At 59.8% G+C, this 22,056-nt stretch overlaps 1 protein-coding gene across 1 annotated transcript in view; it reads left to right on the forward strand.

Moving 5' to 3' along the window:
• The first annotated feature begins 9,154 nt into the window (after nt 1-9,154).
• The window catches only part of HTRA1 (HtrA serine peptidase 1), a 51,137-nt gene continuing 38,235 nt past the window's right edge, over nt 9,155-22,056 (forward strand). Inside the window, exon 1 of the mRNA XM_056120534.1 lies at nt 9,155-9,653. Within this exon, the coding sequence (XP_055976509.1) occupies nt 9,170-9,653 (484 nt within the window). The 5' untranslated portion in view covers nt 9,155-9,169. The remainder of the gene's footprint in view (nt 9,654-22,056) is intronic.

Raw genomic sequence — 22,056 nt, forward strand, 5'->3', positions numbered from 1 at the left:
TGGGCCTTGCATGGAACTGGCAGTTCTTGGCACTACATAGGGTACTCTGAGCACTGCCAGGGATAGCAGAGAGAGAGAGAGAGAGAGAGAGAGAGAGAGAGAGAGAGAGAGAAATTGGGGGCAGAGAAGACAGAAACTCTGCAGCCCTTGATTATTACTTCTTAAACCCCTCCAACTCCCCCAGCAACACGGCCTCTTCTAGCGACTTCTTTTGGTCCCTCAGAATGCCAGCTTCCTGCTCCGAGTCTCGATTTACAGGCTGACACCCCTACGTGATCAGCACTGGGCTCTTGTTTTGTTTTGTTCTAGTGGAGGGCCTCCACAATGCTCAGGGCTTTCTCCTGGCTCTGCGCTCAGGGATCACTCCTGTAGCGGCACCAGGGGTCATATGGGATGCCAGGGATCGAACCTGGTCAGCCTCATGCAAGGCAAATGCTGGGCCATCCTTGCACTGTTCCGTCTCTCTGGCCCCAGCCCCTGCGTTTTTTTGTTTTTTGTTTTTTTGTTTGTTTTTTTCCCCCCCTCTGATTTGAGCGATAGCCCTTTGTCCAGATGTGGCCCATCAACCAGAGCTTTTTGTGAAATTCTGGGTCGATCAATGTTTTCGTTTCTCTTGGCTATGTACCAAGCGGAAGTGTGGGGACCTACAATAATTCCTATTTTACTCAATGGAAAAACAGCAGGGTGGTTTTCAAGGCAGCTGCCCTAATTTAATCCCTATTAGCAGCGTATGGGGGGCCCATTTAGTCAGCATGAGGAGGTTAAGATAAAGGAATGGCAGTGATGGGTTGGTGGGGGGGTTTCTTAGATTTGCAAACCAGGCTATTTGTTTGTTTTTCAGCTAACAGCCCGGTTTGGGTCCTCTGGTCTGGTCTGGAGTGCTCCAACGGGCTTTTAAAGACACAAGAAAGAGAATAGAATCGCTGACACTGTTTGCCGGACCTAAGGGTTGGGTGTTGATCATGTTCCTGTGATTTTCTCGGCTTTTCTTTCAGCTGGCCAGACCTCCAGGGAGAGAGCATGAGAGATCTCTGAGCTATTCTCTAAGAGGCTTCTAGTGGGGCCGGTTCTTGCCAGCCAGAGAAGAGTTTGGGATAGATCAAGTGCAACTTCTGGGCTTGCTGGCCTTCGGCGTGGTCATTGGAGCTGGAGGAGCGTGCTGCCTGCCACCCACCTGGCATTGTTCAGTCCAGGCGGCAGAGGGAACGAAAGAAGAGAAGATAACCTGGAACCGACGGGGCCCTGATGACCCAGTCAGGCTCTCAGTGGAGGTGGATCACAGCCTGTTGAAGAAAGAAAGCCAGACTTCTGAACGGCCCCTTTAACCAGAAAGCTGTGACAATAAAGGGTTTCCAGAACCAGTCACACAATTCCCCACTCAACCAGAGAACGTTTCCCCCTAAATGTTGGTGATGGGGGCCAGAGCGACAAGACAGCAGGGAGGGTGTTTGCCTTGCATCTAGGTTCGATCCCGCACGGCAGAGTCTGGCAAGCTCCCCGTGGCACATTTGATATGCCAAAACCCAGTACCAATGATGGGTCTCAGTCCCCTGACCCTGAAAGAGCCTTCAACGTGGCACTTGCTAAAATCTCAGGGCTAGGATAAATGGAGACGTTACTGGTGCCTGCTCGAGGAAATCAATGAACAACGGGATGACAGTGATACAGTGATACAGTGCTAGGTTCGATCCCCGGCATCCCATATGGCCCCCCGAGCACCACCAACTCCTGGTGGTGCTCCTGACTGTTTCTTAGTTCAGACCCAGGAGTCACCCCTGACCATCGCTGGGTTGTGGTCCCAAAACAAAACAATATTTTGATGTATAAGGTATTAGGGTTTATGATGACGAATAAATAATATGAAACTTAATATATATGTGTATATATATATCAAGTGGGCCGGAGAGATAGTACAGTAGGTAGTGCTCTTGCCTGGCTTGGTCCCTGGAGCCACGTATGGTCTCCCGAACCCCACCAGGAGTGACCTTTGGGTGATTCCTGAGTGTCACTGGATATGATCCCCCAAACAAACACAGAACAACAAGTAGCAAAGGTCAAGGACAGGAGGATGGAGTGTCACCCATGCTGGAGTTGGTTTTGTCTGCGTGGAAAGCCCCTTCCCACACGCCCCAGCTCTAGGCATCTGATTGAGGGGCTCTGGCCCCTATGGGAAGTGACACACTCTGCAAAGTGACCTTTGCAAAGGTCTGGGACTCGGATTAAAGAGGGGTAGACGCTGGCTGTCTGGAGGTTTTCCATGTGCTTGTTGGCACCCTGGAGGTTTTGTTTCAATTGATCATGGCTGTTTTTATTTCCTTCAAAATATGTGGGGGGGGGGGAGAGGGGACAGGGATGCTAAGGAGATAGCTCAAATGGGCTGGTGCCCCCGGGAGTGGACCCCGGCAGCCCCCCGAGTCTCGCTGGGTGTGTCCCCACGCCCAGACAAGTCTTTCACTAGGAAATTATCTTCAGTTTAAAGTGCAAAAGCAGCACGTACTTCCCCCGAACCCTTAACCCAGATTCCCCGAATGTCAACCACAGACTTAGTCATGCAGCATCTCGATCGAGATCTCGGAAACGTGGCGAGTGAGGTGTAGACAAGGCCGCGGCCCCTGCCCCCCATCCAGGAGCCCAGCCTGGACATTCCTTTGAGCCAGTGAGGCAGCAGCCCCGGCGCCTGTGTCTCAGCCGGCACGTCCTCCAGGGCCAGCAAAGAGGGCCTGGATGACAGATGACAGCAGGGCAGGGGTGAGGGTGGGGGAGCAGAGTGGTGCCGACGCAGTGCTGAGCCCCCTGTCTGCTGTAGGACCGAGCAGGTGATTCTGGAAACCTCTCAAAGGTTTCCCGAGTTCCCCCAATGATGGAGGAGTGGGGATGAGGGAGACATCAGCCCTCAGATATGTGTGCCATGAGCTTCCTGCTTGGCACATGGTGGCCTCCCCAGAGAATGGTCTAGGTGGGGTTGCGGTGAGGTTTGGGTGGGGGTGGTGTGTGTCCCAGACAGGTCAAGTCGCTCGAGTCCCTGCCCAGCGTGGGCACTAGGGTCCCCTGGACCCACTGGGCAGCTGTCAAGCTGCAGCCAAGTTTCCCTTGGTCTCCACAGTGCGGGAACTGGTTCCCGCTGCCCCCCGTCCTCGGGGACCTGTGGCCTCGGGCTGGCGTGAGGAACTGCACTTTGCAGGAAAAGGAGGATCAACCGGAACCTCCTGCAAGACAGACCGTCAGGAGGAGACGGGCAGTGCCGTGCACTTATCTTTCCTCAGGACATCTGAGGCGGGAGCTGTGAGTTCCAGATGGGCCGAGTCTGGAAGGGGTTCTGGAGGGTTTGTGGCGGGACATTCTCCAGACGTGGGGCCTGCCGTTGGCTGCAGACATGCAAACACATCAGATATTGGCATAGAGGAAGCGCCTTGACGCAGGACCGTCTTTCATCTTCTCACAGCCTTTGGTTCTCTGGAAGTTTCCACCCTTCTCTGGGTGGGGGCGGTGAGTCTGCTCAGGCCTCCAACGGGGGTGGCGTGCGTTCATGCCTGCAGGCTACTTTAGGGCCGGTGACCCAGAAAATTCTTGCAATCACATCTTGGTCTCATTACTGCCCCCCAGACTCATGGCTGGCGAGAGAGAGAGAGAGAGAGAGAGAGAGAGAGAGAGAGAGAGAGAGGACGGGCCCTTGCCCTGCACGTGGCCTGCCTGGTTCTGAAAATCACCCAGAGCCCCTCCGTGGGCTGGGGCGGCGAGTTCAGCGGGTGAGGCACTCGCCTGGCACACTGCCGATCCTGGTTGGCGCTCTGGTGCCCGATATGGTTCCTCGGGCACAGCCAGGAATGATCCCTGAGTGCAGAACCGGGAGTCAGCCGTAAGCACTGCCAGGTGTGGCCCCCAAACTAGAAAATTAAACAGAAAACCTTGGGGTCTCTGTATGAGGACCTTCGAGCGCTAAACACTCTGTCTCTTCTTGTTTTTGCTTGGGGCCACGTCTGGCGGTACTCAAGAGTTACTCCCAACTTGGGGTCACTCCTGGGAGAGCTTGGGGAGACCAGGGATTGTACCAAGGGCTCTGATAGCAATAGCACCCCCACATGCACTGGCCCTCTCCCCGTGCGCTCCGTGAGCCTGTTCTTATTCTGTTTCTGGGTCACCTGCGGCTGTGCTCAGGGATAACTCCTGGCGGTGCTCGAGGGACTGTGTGTGGTGTCAGGAACCAAGCAGAAGCCCACCGCGTGCATGGCAAGCGTGCAAACCCTCGCCCTGTCTCTCTGGCCCCAGCGTGCATGTCCTTAAACCAGACATAAAGACCAATTTTCTCTGACACAACCACAAATCAGAAAAACATCAGTACCGCCTCAATATGTGATTTGACACTTAAATCAACTTCTCATCCAGTTCCTAGGAATTTGCTTTTTTTTTTTTTTGCCAATTTTGAATTCATAGCTGATGAATTCAAAATTAGGGCTGTCTGTCACCTCCTCTTGCAGTGGGAAACTGGAGGGTGGGGCACCCCCACCCTGAGGTTCACCAGCCGGTCAGGGCAGGGAGAGCCCCTCACAGGGGTGTTCTTGTCATCTTGTCAGACACCAGGTCCCACACCCAGGACTGGCTGTCCCAATGGGGCTGCTCCTGAGGGCCCAATAATGGATCTGTTCTGCCAAGGGGAGGCCTCCCAAGACCTCTGTCTCAGCTCCCTCTCCTGCCCATGGGGACCCCTGGAACCAGACATGGTCTCCCGAATGCCTCCACGAGTGACCCTGCCCGCGGCCACCCTGGATAGTTGGGCCTTTCCCCGCTGGGCTACAGCTATGGGTGTGAGTGCCTTTGGCCCCCTGTGGCCGGGCCGCGCCCTCCTCCTCCCTGCCCGCCCGCCCCATTCCTCCTTTGCTCCCTGTCCCCTGCTGCCCTCACTTCAGAGGCTCTGGCCCTCCGTTTGCATGAAAACGAAATTAAAAAATCAACTTTTCCACTGCAGAATGTTCCAGGCGTGGAGCTCCTTGGTGGCAGGGGCCCAGCCCCACGCAGCGGCAGCTGATGGCCGGTGCTCAGGAAGGAAACTGTGGCCTGGCCAGAGCAGGGGAGCCTGCGGACAGCCCCAACGGTGGGGTGCTGAGAGGAGCTGGGGGAGGGGGCTGGGGGGGCAGCCTGGTGCTCAGAGGGTGGGCGCCAAAGCTGACTCAGCAGCCGTCTCCCACTGGGGTGCCGTGTCCCCTGTCAAGGGTTCTGATCCTGCTGTGACAGACGGAGACAGACAGACAGACAGATGCCACATCCTGGAGCAGCCTGGCTGCAGGGCAGAGAGTGGAGAGCTCGGTGTGTGTGTGTGTGTGTGTGTGTGTGTGTGTGTGTAGGGGTGTGTACGCGTGTGTATGTGCATATGTGTTTCTGTATGAGTGTGAGAATATGTGCATGTGACAGTGGGTGTATGAGTGTGTGAATGTGAGTTTCTGTGAGTGTATGCGTGTATGTGTGACAGTGAATGAGTGTATGGGTGTGACAGTAAGTGTGTGGGTATGAATATGTGAATGTGTGTGGGAGTGTATGCGTATGTGTGTGACAGTGAAAAAATGTGAATGGGTGTTTCTGTATATAAATGTACAAATATCTGTGTGATGTACGAATATCTGTGTGTGAAAGAGCTTTATGAGTGTGTGTCTGTGTGAGCATATGTGTGAAAGGGCATATGTGTGTAAGTATATGAATGTGTTTGTGAGTATATGAACGTGTGTGAGTGTATGAATGTGTGTGTGATTATATGTGAGGTATGTGTGTGTGTGAATATGTGTGATCGTGGTGCATGAGTGTGAATGTATGAATGTATGTGACTATGAGAGTGAGTGTATGAATGTGTGTGTCTGTGAGTGTGTGAGTGTATGAATATGAGTGTATGAATGTGTGTGTGTCTCTGTGAGTGAATGAGTGTGTGAGAGTGGGCATGAGTGTGAGTGGCAACTTGCGTGTCAGGTTAAGAAATGTGACTTTCATTTCCTGGGATTGGAAGCTTCTGGAAATAATGGCGTTGGAGTATGATCAGATGGTAGGACAGTGAGAACTATGACTGTAGGCCTCAGGTTTCAGGTCCTGGGATGAGGAAGGGGAACAGATGGGATTGGGGGGTCCTTGGCCCTGGGTGTCCCCCCGCATATGGCCCAGCCCAAGGACTAACTCACCAGGCTTAACAGATGGGCCCAGAGACCCTCTGAGCACTGTTGGGGAACCTCCAACTCCAAAAAGAAGACCAGCAACTAGACAGAGGCTGCAGCAAGTGCTCTGACCCCAGAGTGTGTCACGGGGACACACATTCATATACTTACACACCCATATACTTACGAGAACAGTGCAGTCTTTTGCCCCCGCGCCTGGGTGTCCCTCGCCGGGACCCCTTGGAGGGGAGCGGGTCGAGCTTTCCTTCCCGCCCCGACCAGGGCTCCGGCAGCCGAAGACCTCCAGGACCAGCCACCACCATGCTGAGACCACTCTCCGCACACATGAAGGTACTGGCAGAGGGACAAAGCCACGCGGGTTCCGGGGCCGAGACCTCCAAGCCTACTCGAATTGGAGTCGATCATCTTCCACCCAGATCCTCCAAATTCCAGTAGGCGGGGGTCACACCCACCACCTGGCCCCCTGGCGCCGTGTAATCCCATCAGCGGCCAAGACTCAGAGACTATAAAATCCAGATCCCGGAACCGCGCGGCCGCATTTGCGGCCGCGCGACATCTTATCAGAACTTTTCTTTATGACATCTTATTATCTCATTCCTACTTTGGACAAACTTGCAGGCTATCGAATGTAGCCTGCCCACAGGGCAGAGTCTGGCAAACTCCCCGTGGCCTACCAAATATGCCAAATACCAGTAACAATGATGGGTCTCATTCTCCTAAAGAGCCGTGAATATAATCTCAGGGCTAGGATGAAAGAGACGTTACTGGGGCCTGCTCGAGGCAATCGACGATTAACAGGATGATGAAATGAAAAATGAAATGAACACACCCAGAGGGGTCCCCTCCCCCCGCCGGACCCTGGACAGAGGCTAGGGAGCGGCGGTGTGCAGCCTGGGCGAGTTCACTGACTCTCAGACTGTCAGTGCCGTGACCTGGGGCGAGGATGGCAGTGGACTTGCCTCTGTGGCCTCGGCACTGCCCCTTTTCTCTGGAAAAATCCTCTCTGGGAGTCTGTGCCCGGAGCTGGGGAGCAAGAAATGAGTTTTCATGATGGACCTAAAAATACGCAGCGTTAGGAAACTGTCTCCCTAAACAGTGGCAGAGGGAAGGAAAGGAAACAGTGACCGTTTTGGGTGGAAACCTGGTGGAGACGGGACTGAGGGGAGACCAGGAACGGGCAAAGCCTCAGCCCTCCGCGCCAGCCCTCGGGGACGGCCACCGCACGGGGCACTCACCCCCTCCCACCTCAGCCACCAGGGTCCCCATGACACACTCTGGGGTCAGAGCACTTGCTGCGGCCTCTGTCTAGTTGCTGGTCTTCTTTTTGGAGTTGGAGGTTCCCCAACAGTGTTCAGAGGGTCTCTGGGCCCATCTGTTAAGCCTGATGAGTTAGTCCTTGGGCTGGGCCATATGCGGGGGGACACCCAGGGCCTCACCTGGTGGTGCTGGGGATCAAACTCGGGACCTCCTCCAGGCCAGCCACGTGTTCCAGCTCGGACCTGTTTGCTGCCCCGTAGGCTGTCTCCTGGGCCAGCACCCTCATGTGACTAGGATGATGTCCATCCAGGCCACAGTCTTGGCCTCTCCAAGCTGCCGGGCACTGCACACCTGCGTGCTGGGTACTGCTTGCTCAGTCTTCCCTTCTTGCCCACAGCCCTCCCTGGGCCTCCCTCCACCTTGTACAGCCGAGTGCTCCCTGTCCCTCCTCCCCACTCTCCAGGGTGGGCACCGTGCCCAGCAGCCATCCCACTGCCAACTGGCACCCTTGGTCACTCTCATAAGATGCGTGGTCACCCCTGTGTTGCTGGTGACCGAGAACCAAGTGCCATTCATGTCCATTCAGGCCAGAAGTGGGGTCTGGACCCCTTCCGGCTATTGGCCCTGCTCCACCCGACACAGGAGTGTTTAGGGGAGACTGGGCAGTGGGGGGTGAGAGGTGTGAAGACCTTAGATAGGGGGGAATGGTGCAAAAAAAACCAGTACATTCAGGCAGTGAGGTCTTTGGGCTGCTGGCATGGGAGGTGGGGGTAGGAGTCGGGGGGGGGGGGGGGGGGGGGGGTCGGCAGGTCCAAGGCAGCCTCTGTGTGTGTGTGCGCGCGCGTGTGTGCATGCATCCTTCCCTGTGGCCTGCACAGACACTGTCATCAACTAATCCGTCTCTGCTCTGTCAGCCCTCTCCGGACTGGGCTACATCACAGAGCCCTTTCCTCAAGCTCCCCTCTCCCCTCTGGGTAACCGCAGCCAGGGGGCACCAGACCGTGATCTGGTCACCCTGGGCCCTGGCCCCCGCCCGCCTAGGGTCCCTTCCCACCAGGGACGCTTTGGGTTTGGAAGCGACCTGGGGACCCCTGTCCTGTCCCAGGCTGCTGGGTCTCCTCCTTTTTCTTTGCCCCCCCACCCCGACCCGGGTCCCGCGGAGACCCCCAGGACCCAGGCGCCCAGCCGGGAGGTGCTGTTAAGTCGGTGTGATGTTGGGGTGGGACTCGGAAACGCTCTCAGCCGGGAAAACTTCGTGCGCCAAGAGCACAGCCCCCACGGCGCGCGAGGACGGCGGGCAGCACCCGAGCCCCCCCGGCGCCCCGTCCCATCCTCAGGCTGCCCGGGCCGGGGGCTCGGTTCGGTTCGGGGCAGGGGGGTGCCTGAACGTTGCCCTGCTCCCCACTCTCCCATTTCCTCCGTTTCCCCAGAACTCGGGCCGGGCGCCACCCCGTTTGGACGCCGCTCAGGGGCGCGCGTGCCGGGTGTTGGGGAGAGGGGGGAGGCGCGCGCCAGGGGGCGGGCAGCGCCCCCCCCCTCCATCCCCGCGGGGGTCCGGCTCCCCGCCCCGGCGCTGGGCGGGCCCCGGCGCCACCCGCCTCCGGCCGCCCCCCCCCCTCCGGGCGCCGTGCCCGTCCCCAGGGCGGCTCGTCACCGCCGCCAGGCCAATGGGCTGGGCCGCGCGGCCGCGCGCACTCGCACCCGCCGGGCCCTCGCCGCCGTCCGGCCCTCGCCCTCCCGTCGCCGCCGTCCGCGCCACCATGCAGCCCCCGCTGCCGCCCCCGCTGCTGCCGCTGCTGCTGCTGCCGCTGCTGCTGGCCGCGGCGGCGGACGCGCTGCCGCCCCGCGCCGGCCGCTCGCTGCCCGCCGCCGCCGCCGCCTGCCCCGAGCGCTGCGAGCCCGCGCGCTGCGCCCCGCCGCCCGCGCACTGCGACGGCGGCCGCGTCCGGGACGCGTGCGGCTGCTGCGAGGTGTGCGGCGCGCCCGAGGGCGCCGCGTGCGGCCTGCAGGACGGCCCGTGCGGCGAGGGGCTGCGCTGCGTCGTGCCCTTCGGGGTGCCCGCGTCGGCCACGGTGCGGCGGCGCGCGCAGGCCGGCGTCTGCGAGTGTGCCAGCGGCGACCCGGTGTGCGGCAGCGACGGCAACACCTACGCCAACCTGTGCCAGCTGCGGGCCGCCAGCCGCCGCTCCGAGAGGCAGCACCAGCCGCCGCTCATCGTCCTGCAGCGCGGCGCCTGCGGCCAAGGTACCCCGCGCCCCCGGGAGCCCCCCGCGCCGGGGCCGGCCCGCCCGTCCGTCCGCCCGCCCGCCCGCCCGGCCCCGACGCGCCCCCGGGGAGCGACTCGCGCGCCCAGAAGCGGCGAAAGCGGGGCGGGGTGGGGGGGTGGGGGTGGGGGTCTGGGTCGCCCACTGGCCGGGAGGGCCGGGCCGGGGTTCCCCGCCTCACCCCGGTGGTCACTTCCCCTCCGCTTCCCGCGGACTTAAGTCTTGTGCCCCCGCGGGGTTGGTGCCCGAGCGCTCCATCCCGCAGCCCGGGGCCAGGAGGACCGTGAGCCCAGTGTGCTTGCCGGCCGCGGGTGGGGGTGTGTGCGCGGGGGCTCCCCGGGGAACCGCCCCACGCCAGGGTCCCGGGAAATCAAAGTCCAGGGCAGGAAAGTGGGCACAAGACAGGAGCAGGGATGGCAAAATTATCCCGAGTGCCGAGCTAGCCGTTTGGGACCCCCTGGGACTCCCCCTGGCTTCCTCTTCCTTCTCCTCCTCTCTCTCTCAGCTTGAAACCAATTCTGCGTCCCTGTGTGCTGCACCCCCGTCCCCCCACAACTTGAACTTCGGGAAGGAGCAGAGAGGCGACCCCGGTGGTGTCCTCCCTGGGCCAGTGTTGCCAGCCCTACTAAAATGAAAGCGTTTCTCTTGGAGTTAGACATGGGGGACCTTGGGTCCAGGGAATCTAGAGGTTTGGGGGTGAGCCCTTCGAGCGCACCTTCTCTGTGCTAGGGCTCATCTCTCTGCCCACAGGGCTGCTCTCCGGGCACCGGGTGGAGAAAAGCCTCCCGTGGGAGAATGCGCTCAGGGCTGCTTCTGCAGAGGGAGCGTGGGGCTGGGTGCAGTTTGCCTTGTGGGGATCTGACCCAGGTTGGCACACCTGGAGGGTCCAGGACCAACCTGGGACCGGGGAGAAAGCGGAGAGCATACCACCCCCAAATGGGAACAGGGCACGAGCCTGGGCTCCCCTCTGCCCCCAGGACTGCTAGTTAGGGTTCGGGGAGAGGTCTCAGGAGGGGCGTGAAGATGCACGCAGGGAGGGTGTCTGCGCTAGGACACGTGCCTCCCCTGTGACCTTCTTCGTCCCCTCGAGGAAGCCTCCTTCTGTCACTCCCAGTTTACCGATAAGGGAACTGGGGCAGAGTTACTTGCTCAAGGTCTTGATGTTGGAATTTGAGTGCATTTAATTCAGAGCCCTAACACACACACACACACACACACACACACACACACACACACACACACACACACACAGACTGTGCGCAGAGAGGTCAGACAAGGAAGTAGAAGTTTCTGGAAGGCGAGCAAGTGCAGCTGGTGGAGTGGGGCACAGCAGGCAGGAAGCTGAGACTTGTTCGGGAGGGACAGCTAGACTGGCATGGTCACCGAGAGCTTTGGGGTGGGCACCGGGAGTGACCAGGTGGCAATGGGCGCCCAGGGCTGTGCTCTGTTCTCACCCGCATCTGGGCGCAGCAGTGTGGACGGTGTGGCAGGAAGTCAGGACATTGCAGGGGTCAGAGAGGACGTGTGGGGACGTGGGGACGGAACCAGCACATTCCTCTCCATCTGTTGAAAACGAAGCGCCGTCAGGAGGGCAGAATCGCCTCCCCAGGAACAGCGCCCTGAGCTCACCACAGGGGCAGTGACACTGGGGCTTTGGAGCTAGCAGAGATGCTAATACCCGCTGGACCCAAACAGGTCCTCCCCATCTGCCAAGGGGGTCCTCCCGGGGGCGGGGGCGGGGAGGAGGCAGCTACAGAGGAGGAGCAAGGTTGCCTCAGACAAAGCGAGAGCTGGAGAAAGTTGTTCTCTCACTTTCTGCAAGTATTTAATGAGCTCTTCAGTGTGTGTGTGTGTGTGTGTGTGTGTGTGTGTGTGTGTGTGTGTGTGTACGTGTGTGTGTGTGTCTGTCTGACCTAGGAGCAGTCAGTACATGTGTGAGTGGTGATGAGTAGCGGCAGGAATGAAAGCAGGAGTGGAAGTAGGAGTGGTTGCAGGCCTGGACACGGGATAGAATGCAGGAATGATGCAGGAATGATGCAGGAATGGATACAGGAATGGGTGTAGGAATGATGCAGGAATGATTCAGGAATGATGCAGGAATGGATACAGGAATGATGTAGGAATGATGCAGGAATGGATACAAAAATAGATGCAGGAGTGGATGCAGGAATGATGCAGGAATAGATACAGGAATGGATGCAGGAGTGGATGCAGGAGTGGACGCAGGCGTGAATGGACCAATGGGAGGGTGTGAGCCTCGTGGCTCTCCTGACTTTCCTGCACAGATGCGGCTGTCTGCTGCCTCCCTCCTGCCAACACCCTGTCCTCATCTTTCCAAGCAGGACCTCTGAGGCTCGGAGCTGGGGAGCCACCAGGCTTTGTGTGGGGACAGTTTTGCCGCAGCAGGCTGCCAGCAACCGTGAAATAGGCTCCAGGTCCGGCTGCAGGGGTTGGCCGGAGGACAGTGTCAGCCGGGCTGGCGTGGGAGACCTTTGGCAGAGGTGCCCTTGGATAAGAGGCCTGAAATCCTAGTCAGGAGTGGGTCCCGGTGCCCCCAAGATTAAGAAGGGGGTCGGGAGCGGCTGGGGCAGGCCCCGGCGTGGAAGGCACCAGGACATGGAGGTTGATGGGGAGGTCTTGGGGTCTCCCTAGGTGGGAGAGGTCACAGCCGAATGAAGCATTTCACCTGGAAAGCGTTTAATATGGCTCAAGTTTCCTCCATGTCACTTGGAGGGGAGCCCGGCTGCTGTCAGCCGTCCCCGATGACGGGAAAGGGGGTGATCAGGCTGTAGGACCAAGACCCGCAAAGCGTTTGGGCGAGTTTAATGCTGCAGAGATAATTCCATGGGCACTGGCCTTGAACTGGAATGACCCAGCTTTGGTTCTGGCACCGCAGAGGGATCCCCGGAACCCCACCAGGAATGATCCCTGAGGGCAGAGCCAGGAGTCAGCCCCGAGCACTGCTGGGTGTGACTCCAAACCAAAGCCAAGTGGTCAGCCCAAGGGTGTGAAAAAAGCAAGGGTTGTGATGAGGAGGGTGCCACGGGGTTAGCGGGGGACGCAGATTTGGGGCACACTCCTGCCTAGGTGGGATGGGTTGAGCTCTGGGCCGTCCTCACCCTCCCTGGAACAGCTTACTGGAGGCCACCTGCTGACCAGCTGGGACACTGAGTCACAACACTAGAGCCTGGCCCAGTGCTTGAACCCTCCACGCAGCTGGTCCCGAGCCCGTTGCTAATCACTGCACTGTTGACGGAGAGACGGGGATTAGGGGCAGGCCCAGCAGGCCGGGGCCAAAGGCTGCAGTAAACAGAACTCCAGATGGCCCTGCTGGACACGCGGTGCTCGCACGCCGCTGCCTCGCCGCGTGTGGGGGCTCGTGTGAGGTTTCAGATTCCCGGGCCTGGCCGGGGCGTCGCATCGCAGATCTGTGCTAAGATGGAGATGCCCACACAGCAGACGCCTGCGCTGGGCTTCTGAGCTTGGGGAGAGTTCCTCTGGCCCCCAGCAGGCTCCAGGAAGAGGGGGGTCCCCAAAGGTGGAGGCTGGGGAGGTCCCCGGGGCCCGGCTGGGAAGGCGCTGATCTCCGCAGCTGACCTTACAGCACTCGATCGTGGGTCTTGCTGGAGGCAAGTTGCTCACGTTGTGTTCCGAATCCCAGACAAGCACCCCAGGAACTTCGCGCTGGTTCCATGCATGCACCGGAGCCCCTAGTCCCCCGCAGAGTGAGCAGTGGTGTCTCTGTGTGTGTGCGTGTGTTGGGGGGATCGTGAGGTCACTGTGCTCAGAGGCTCCCAGCTTAGGACCCTGGCGCCGGATTCTGAGGGATCTTGTGTTATCCCGGAGGCAGTTTCGTGCTTTGGACCAAGAAATCAGACTTTCCATGAGCGTCTATTTCACGGGGATAAATAACTCCGCTCAGGCTTCATTGAAAGAAGTCAGACTCGGCTGTGGGTGCGGGAGGGTTCGTCATAGGCCAGCTGGGGCAGGGTCTGGTCGGCCGCTGGCTGGCGCTGGCCCTTCCAGGCTGTGACCTGACCAAGTGACCAGCCTCCCTGGTGGAGGGTAGCACCAGCTGTCTTAGACCCGTCAGCAGGGATGGTCTGTGGTCCTGGGAAGGTCCTTCCATGGCAACTTGTTCAAGCCCAAGACGTGAGCTCAGTGACTGGGCCTGAGTTCTTGTTTCCGGAACCCTCTGCAGGGGGTGACTGGGGGTGTCCTCTGGTCATGCTCTCCTTTCCGACCCTGCCCTCATGCCACTGAAAGCAAAACAGGGGCTAGAGAACTAACACCAGTGCTCGAGGACTCGCCTGGCACGTAATTCTTTTCTTTTTTTCTTATATATTTTTTGCTTTTTTGGGGGGGGGGCGGTCACACCCAGCGTTGCACAGGGGTTACTCCTGGCTCATGCACTCAGGAATTACTCCTGGCAGTGCTCGGGGGACCATATGGGATGCTGGGAATTAAAGCCGGGTCGGCTGCATGCAAGGCAAATGCCCTACCCGCTGTGCTATCGCTCCAGCCCCATTTTTTTGGTATTTTTGAATCACCGTGAAACAGAGCATTGCAAAGTGGTTCATGATTGGGTTTCAGCCCTGTAATGTTCCCATACCCATGGGGTTGCATTGCCTGTCCCCCACAATTCCAGCACCTCGAGTTGAAGCCCAGGGCACCCCAGGGCCCTGAGATGTAGCTCTGAGGGCCCTCAGCATCCCGGGGTTGAGCCCAGGGACCCCAGCAGTGTCCGCCCCCCCCCCCCCGGCCTGAGCACTGTTCCATGAGGCAGAGACTCTGAGTCACGGCTCCCAGATTCTGTCCCTAAGGTGGCCAGAGGTGCGGAGAGGTCGGTGTAGCTCACGGGGGCTGGTGGCTTATGCCCCGAGCCACCCTGGGAGGTGGCAGGGCTGTCCATGCCAGAAGGACAGAGGCCGCAGCAGGAACCTCTGACCCGACATAGATTTTCTGATTCCATTCCGGCATCTCATGAGCCCCTGCAGCGTCCTTGGGAGTGTCCGAGCTTGGGGGCAGCTGTGGGAGCTGCTGTGTATTGGGGTCCCGGGGTCAGAGGCCACTGTGGGAGCCAGCACCCGCTCTGCTTGTGGGCTCACAGCACGAGGCCCAGGATGCATTCCCAAGAGCCAGCGGTCAGCTACTGTCCTCCTCCTCCTCCTCCTCCTCCCCCCTCCTCCTCCTCCCCCTCCTTCCCCTCCTCCTCCCCCCTCCTCCTCTCCCTCTCCCCCTCCTCCTTCGTTCTCCTCCTCCTCCCCCTCCTCCTCACCCTCACAGAACGAGGCCCAGGATGCATTCTCAGAAGCCAGCGGTCAGCTACTGTCCTCCTCCTCCCCCTCCTTCCCCTCCTCCTCCCCCCTCCTCCTCTCCCTCTCCCCCTCCTCCTTCGTTCTCCTCCTCCTCCCCCTCCTCCTCACCCTCACAGAACGAGGCCCAGGATGCATTCTCAGAAGCCAGCGGTCAGCTACTGTCCTCCTCCTCCCCCTCCTCCTTCTCTCCCTCCTCCCCCTCCTCCTCCCCGCGGAGCAAGGAGTCAGCTCAGGGCAGGGGACTTGGGCCTGGGGAGGGGGGGGTTCAGAGACAGGCACGCACAGAGGGTTGGGAGCGTGTGGCCTGAAGCCGACCGGGCAGCCCCGGCACGGCCTGCCCCGGGGAGCGTGTGACTGTCTGGACTGTGTCTGGGCCCGCCGTGTCATCATCTCAGGAACCGGAGCCGGGACGCTCCGGACTCCACAGGAAGCCGCGATCCCCTCGAGGAGGGGACACAAGCTGCTGCCTCCCCAAGCCCAGGTTCCCTAAAAGCTGCTCCCCGATCCCCCCTCTGCCCTTCCTGGGGGCTGGGGGCGCCTCGTCTGCTGGGATGCGGCGGTGACCGAACTTTCTGCTCGCTCTCAGCTTTGAATCACCCTGTCCCTGTGAGTCAGAGTCTTGGGCGACGCTCTCAGCCCTCCGGAGAAGGCAGCGTTTGCAGGCTTGTGTAATTGGAGCCGGCGGCCGGCAGCCCCTCTGCGGCTGAGCCCAGGGACCTCTTGGCGGCATTGGGTGAGATCTGCAGCTACGTGCCCTCCTGCCCAGGCTGGGCTGAGCGTTTCCAGGCCCAGCCGTGCACGCTGAGTCACTTCACCCCTGGGGGTGGTGGCGGCACCCGCACCTCCCCCCCCACGCCAGGTGCCAGCGACTCCTAGCGGGAGTGGGCACGGGTGGGTGCAGACGTGGGCCAGCAGGGACTGTCCGGGCAGTTGGTGGTCCACGGTGCCCAGGGGGAGGGCACAGAGGGGACAGTGCACTTGGAGTCTGCTAGAAGGGAGAGACCCCCGCTGGGTGGGCACTGGGTGGGCACGAGGGTGCGGGGCTGGGGGCGCTGCGTCTTGGGCTGAACTGTCAGAGTTGCAGGGGTTTGTTTGGGTCTTGGGGCTCTCCGGAGCGGGGACCCCAGCCTGAGTCTCCCTGTGGGATGCTCAGACACGAGTCTCGGGGTCCCTTCCTACTGCGTGGGGCTCGGTTCTCTCCCAGCCTCGCTCCCCTGCACCCCAAAACACACACACACACACACACACACACACACACACACACACACACACACACGTTTCTCACGCTCACGAACAATGCCGGATTTCCAGGCTAGAAGGTGGCTCGCTCAGAGGAGGGACAGAATGTTCTGGAGTGGTGGGCAGGAGCATCTCTCTGTCCCAGCCCTGGCATCCACGTCACTGGGCATTTAGACCACTGTCCTCGCTGCCTTTCTGCCTGCCTGGCCAACCTGCTCTGGAAGGCATGCCGGGCTCTGCCAAGGGCTCTGCCTGGCTTTGTGCTTGGGCCGCATGGCGGTGCTCAGGGCTTCATCCTGGCTCTGCGGCGGGGCTGGGGGCCCCGTGTGTGCTGTGTACCGGGAAGCCTCTGGGCCCTGGTCTCTGTCTGCCCCCAAGCCCGGAGCTCTGGTCCCCTGGCTGGCCCCCAGCGGCACAGTGCACAGTCCATGATGTGCCACGGCATCCTGGTGACCTGGGAGGTGACTAAGCTGCCGTGAGGGTCACGGCAAGGGTCAGTAAGAGGATGGGGTGAGAGCGAGGGGCTCAGGGGCACACAGGGGCTCCTTAGGGACACTCTGGGGGGTGGGCAGCTCCAGACTCTCCGGGGACACCTGCTGGGACCCAGGGCCACAGCCAGGATGGAGGAAGAGGGAAGGAACCTGCCACCCGGGCGCCCTGGGGCCGGTCCTCCCGCCCCAGGGAGACCCGTCCCGTCCCGTGCCAGAGGATCTGACTCAGTGGCTCAGAGCAGTGACCCCGTGTGTCAGGGACGCCGAGGGCCGAGTTTGCTGTTATCATCTCGAGGGCGGGGTGCTTTGATCGCAGCCCATTATTACAGAGCACGCAGGGCAGCTCGGCGCCCGGCGGTGGAGAGAGCGCGCTACTGCCCGGGCGCCGGCCCCTCCGGCGTGGCCTTCTCCTGCGGCCTCCCACCTCGGGGCTCTTCTGGATTTGGGGTTCCATGGTCCTCGCTTGCCGGTGGTTGTTGGTGCCCTGAGATGTCCCTGATGTGGTTCAGGCCTCGTCGGACCAAACCTGGCGGTGGCCCAGGAGGTCCAGTGGGGGTAGGAGGGGGTCAGGGGTCCCGCCTGCGGGTCATTCTGTCTCGATCACTGTCTGGTCGCTGGAAGACCCCTCACTGCCTTGCCCTCTGCCAAGTACCATGAGGCCTGACTCTCCCACGTCCTGTCTCTAATCCTGTCAGGCAACCCCCTGCTCAGCGTTTCCTTGGGTCCTGTGGACAGGACGCCTTCCCTGCTGGTGGCCAGCCAGAGCCACCAATAGCTGGGACAGAACAGAGCTGGAGACCCGCGGGGGGAGGTCCTTCCAGGGCCTGTGGCCTAAGACTTCCCCTCTACAGATGGGGAAACTGAGGCACCCAGCGGGAGCGGGACTCAGTCAAGCTGCCCGGCCTGTGGGGTGGGGGACAGGCGTGAGGCCCACCACACCCACCGCATCTTCCCGCTGGAATAGACCCAGGTGTGGGGGTTCCCCAGGAGCCCGAGGAGGGGGGTGGCAGGGGAACCTGCTCTCACTCGGCCTCCCACTGCAGAGCGATGCTTGAAGAAAGTTCCCCCCATCCAATGGTCTCCTCGGCGGGATGACTCAAATGCTCCCCTATAATGACTGTGTGAGAGTTCTAGGCCCACATTAATGTCCTTGAACTATAATTACAGGGTTTTCACAGGAGGGAGGAAAATTCAGTATAAACGAATGGACAAGTAGACCAGGCCAGGCCGGGCGCGTCCTGCCTTCCCGCTGAGGGTCCCTGGGGGTAAAGTTTCCCCCCTTGGGCCTAGATACCTTTTTCCATTTTTTTTTTTTTACCTATAGGAAAATTATTTGTAGATTTGACCTCATGCGATCCTCTGTGAATGTTTGAAGGTTATAAAATAGAATTCAATCAGAAGTAAAGAAGGACGGGCCCAGCCTGGAGAGAGACTTCAGTGGGGAGGGCACTTGCCTTGCCTGAAGCTGGCCAGGGTTCAATTCCGGGCAAGACCTTTTTTCCTCTGAGCATGGGCAGGAGTGATCCCTGAATACCGGACCAGAAGTAAGCCCTAAGTAATTCCGGGTGTGATCCTAAATCCCGACCCCCCCCCCTCCAAAAAACCCCAAACGGACAAAGGTTCAAGATTCCCTCACAGTTATAGCAGCTTCTTTGTTTATTTTTGTTGTCATTTTTGTTGTTGTTTGCTTTGGGGTCATAGCAGCTGTGCTCGGGGCTTGTTCCTGGTTCTGTGCTCAGGGATCACTCCTGGGGGGAAGGGGGGAGCTCGGGGTACCATTGGTTCCTCCTGCCTCCTTGGTTCTGAGGCCTTCGGTGGGTCCTTGTGGATTGGAGGAGCAGTCACAGACTGGAACACTTTTTTTTTTTTTTTTTTTTTTTTTTTTGCTTTTCGGGTCATACCCAGTGTTGCACAGGGGTTCCTCCTGGCTCTTGCACTCAGGAATTACTCCTGACGGTGCTTGGGGGACCAGATGGGATGCTGGGAATTGAATCTGAGCTGGCAGCGTGCAAGGCAAACACTCTCCCTGCTGTACAATCGCTCCAGCCCCTGAACCACTTTTTATGTCCATGGTTATTCCTTTGGCCAGGGCTCTTCCTTGGGTCGGGTCCTAAGACATTAGTGGCTGGAGGGGGCTTGCGTGTGCCCCGTGCCACTGAGGGTGCAGATGCAGTGACGTCTGGGAGAGGCACCATGCACCTCCTCAGCCTCAGAGTGTGAGAGTGAGTGGCCAGTCAGCAGGCGCCCCAGGGCCCTCTTCAGGATGGATGGGGGAGGGGGCGGGATTCCTGGTGTTTCTTCCCGCCCTTGGAAACTGCACCTGCCTGGGGCGTGGCGGCTTCAGCCTCAGAGCTAAGCCCTGTCTGGGGTTGCAGGAACCCTTTCCCGGTCTGGTTTGATCTGGGGTGCGGCCGGAGGGCTGCGTGGGGTCACATCATCTGGCCCTAAACTTGTGTCTTCTGCAAGGCACGGGGCCAGCGAGGGGACGTAAAGGCCCGAAGGTGTGATGGAGAGACTGTCCCGCATGCCCCCAGCAGGGCCCCCGTCTGACCCCTGTGGGGATGAAGGCCCCATGCCAGGTCGGGCTCTGTGGGACGCAGGAAGCCGGAGTGAGTTTGTTTGGACAGTGGAGCCTATATTCACTCGAGGCTGTCTCTGTGTCGTCAGCTGTGACGTGAGCCCCCGATGTCAAAACCCAACTTTCTACTCATTGCGGTAAGAAAAGAAAAACACCCAGACAAGCGAGGTTCACAGTTTCCTGCTTGGCCAACGATTTTTAATCGCAATTTTTGTCCAGGTGTACCCTGTTAATATGGACAGTCAGGAGTCTTTTTTTATCGGCACAGAATTAGGCAACCATCATGACCTCAACTCTAGAAATTTCCGTCACTCTGAGAAGCAACCGGGTCCATTTGCAGTTACCCGTGACTCCCCTCTGCCTAGTCCTAAACAGTTATTTTTTTGGTTTATGTTCTGTTTTATGTTTTTTTAAAAAATTTTTTGGTTTGGTTTTCAGGCCACACTTGGTGGTGCTCAGAGCTTATTCCTGACTCTGCACTCAGGAATTACTCCTGGCGGTGCTCAGGGGAACCCTATGGGATGCTGGGGATCGAACCTGGGTCGGCCGAGTGCCCGGCAAGCACCCTACTCGCTGTGCTATCACTGCGGCCCCATGCTTTGGAGGTCATTGTTGTTTTATATATATATTTTTTTGTTTTTGGGGGGTGTTCAGGGGATCACTCCCCATGGGGGCCATGCAGGGTAGGGATCCAACCACGCCAAGTGTGCACTCAGCCCTCCGAGTGCTTCCGTCTCTGCCAACATCCCCGCTCTGGGCATTTCAGTTTCAGCCCACGGGGCCAGAACACGCATGGCTGTCAGGGCTGGCAGTTACCAGTCTGCAGGAAGCTCCCCCCCCCCCCACCCATGCTGTGTCCGGGGCCGCCCCTCCTCCCATCTCACACCTGAACTCTGTCCCTCCGTGGGGCTGCTGCCAGCCGGACTTTTGTTCTTCCTTCCCCAGCCCCGCCGGAGTCTCCCGGCACGTCAGCCGGTGGAGGCGGCCCTGCCTGGCTTTGGGGACGGTGCAGCAGCCCAGCTGCCCTGGAAACGGAAATACTCTGTGCAGCTGAGAAAAGACCAGGAAATGCGCTTTGCAGATTCCTTAGATCATCTGACTTGTTTGGGAACTGGCAAGGATGTCGGAAACGTTTGGCTTCCCCCTCATCTCGCTCAGGAGGCCCCGCCCTCTCCCAGAGATGCCTTCTGTCTCTGGGGGGGGGGGCACAGACGGAGGGGTCCCTTTCACGCTGCTCCTTCCGACACGGGGACAGCGTCGCCCACAAGCCGGCGCGGGTGCTTCTGGGAAGAGCAGCCCCGTTTTTTTGCAGACGGGGACCTGGTGTTGTCCCCCCCTCCTCCCGCATGCCTCTGTCCCCCGCTTCCCCAGGGCCGCCCCCCTCCACCTGGAGCCGGCGGGAAGTTGGCCGGTGACTCTGAGGAGGGGGGTTCAACCTTTTAACGAACCCAACCGTTGCCCCCACCCCCCAAGGCCCCTTCGTATCCTAAACTCCAGGCTCCCCGCACCCACAGCTGCCGCCTGTCCAGACCTGACACCAGAGACTGTCACGGCAGGACCAGAAAGCTGGGAAGGTCCCGAGTGGAGCTGGCTGCTTATCGGAAGCAGAGTTCACTGTGTTTGTGCTCTGAGCTGGCTGCCCACCTCCCCCGCCCCCCAGTGAGACTCGGCGGTCAGGCTGGGCATTCGGGGGGGGGGCTTCGGACAAAGCACCCAAGCCGCTGAGTGAATGGGAAACTGCTGCTGAGTCTGTATGAAGTTAGGCAGGACGGCTGGGAAACGGCCGGATCTGGGGGCTCCCTGGGGGTGTGCAAGTCCAGGAAAGCGGGTGCTAGGGATGGCAGCTCCTGACGAGATGCCTGGTACCAGAGGAGACTCTCACCGGCCAGGTGTAAGCTGCAGCGCTAGGACGTGCCTTGCTTGGAGGTGCTTGTAGCCCGCTGGCCAGGTGGCCCCCAGGCCCCTAAAGCTGGCACCAGTTTGGGGGTCCGTGTCTCTGCTTTTCCGAAACCCTGACTGAATCTTTGCCTGAGTCTGCAAAGGTCGGTGTTGCTCAGAGCTTCCCGGGGTCCGGAGCGAGTTTGCCATTCGAGGTCTGGAGGTGGGTGGGCGAGCCACCTGGGCTGAGAGGGACGGAGGGTCCCGCCAGGCTGGAAAAGGAGGCCAGGCCCCGTCCCGCCTCCACCTCCTGTGCTCATTACAAGGCCGCGGCAAGTGCCAGGGAACACTCTAGAGGCTTGGTTCTGTATCTCTCTGCAAAAGACAGCGTGGAGGTCACCATTCAATTTGGAATCTGAAAGGAAAAAAAAAAAAAAATTGCTGCCAGTTGAGTTCATTTGAGAGACCTGGCCGCAGGCCAAGGCATCTTTTCTGTCCGGGTCCTTCTTCGATTGGCGGCTGCGGTCCAGATGATGTGTGAGTTTCAGGTTTATTTTAGGACTTAGCGGGCTGCCTTGGCCCCAGCCCCAGGGTGCATTTTCACTGCAGGGTTCAGGGAGATCAAGCTTCAGTCCCCGCCCTGCCCCGTGCCCTGGAATGCGCGCAGCAGTGCCCGGGAGAGGGGGGTTCCGGTTTCCCCGACGTGGAGGGTCTGCCCATTCCTGCGGCGGGCACGGGGCCAGACACGGGCTGGAGTGTCTGCTGGCGAGCTGCGGAATGTGACAGAGTGGGACCGACAGAGCGCACTCACTCACACGGGAAGCGGGCAGGGGGCCAGCGCGCGTGCGCCTCACCCCTGCACCCCCCCTCCACCCCCCT

The sequence above is a fragment of the Sorex fumeus genome, unplaced genomic scaffold, assembly GCF_029834395.1.
Source record: "Sorex fumeus unplaced genomic scaffold, SorFum_2.1 ptg000043l, whole genome shotgun sequence".
Taxonomy (NCBI): domain Eukaryota; kingdom Metazoa; phylum Chordata; class Mammalia; order Eulipotyphla; family Soricidae; genus Sorex; species Sorex fumeus.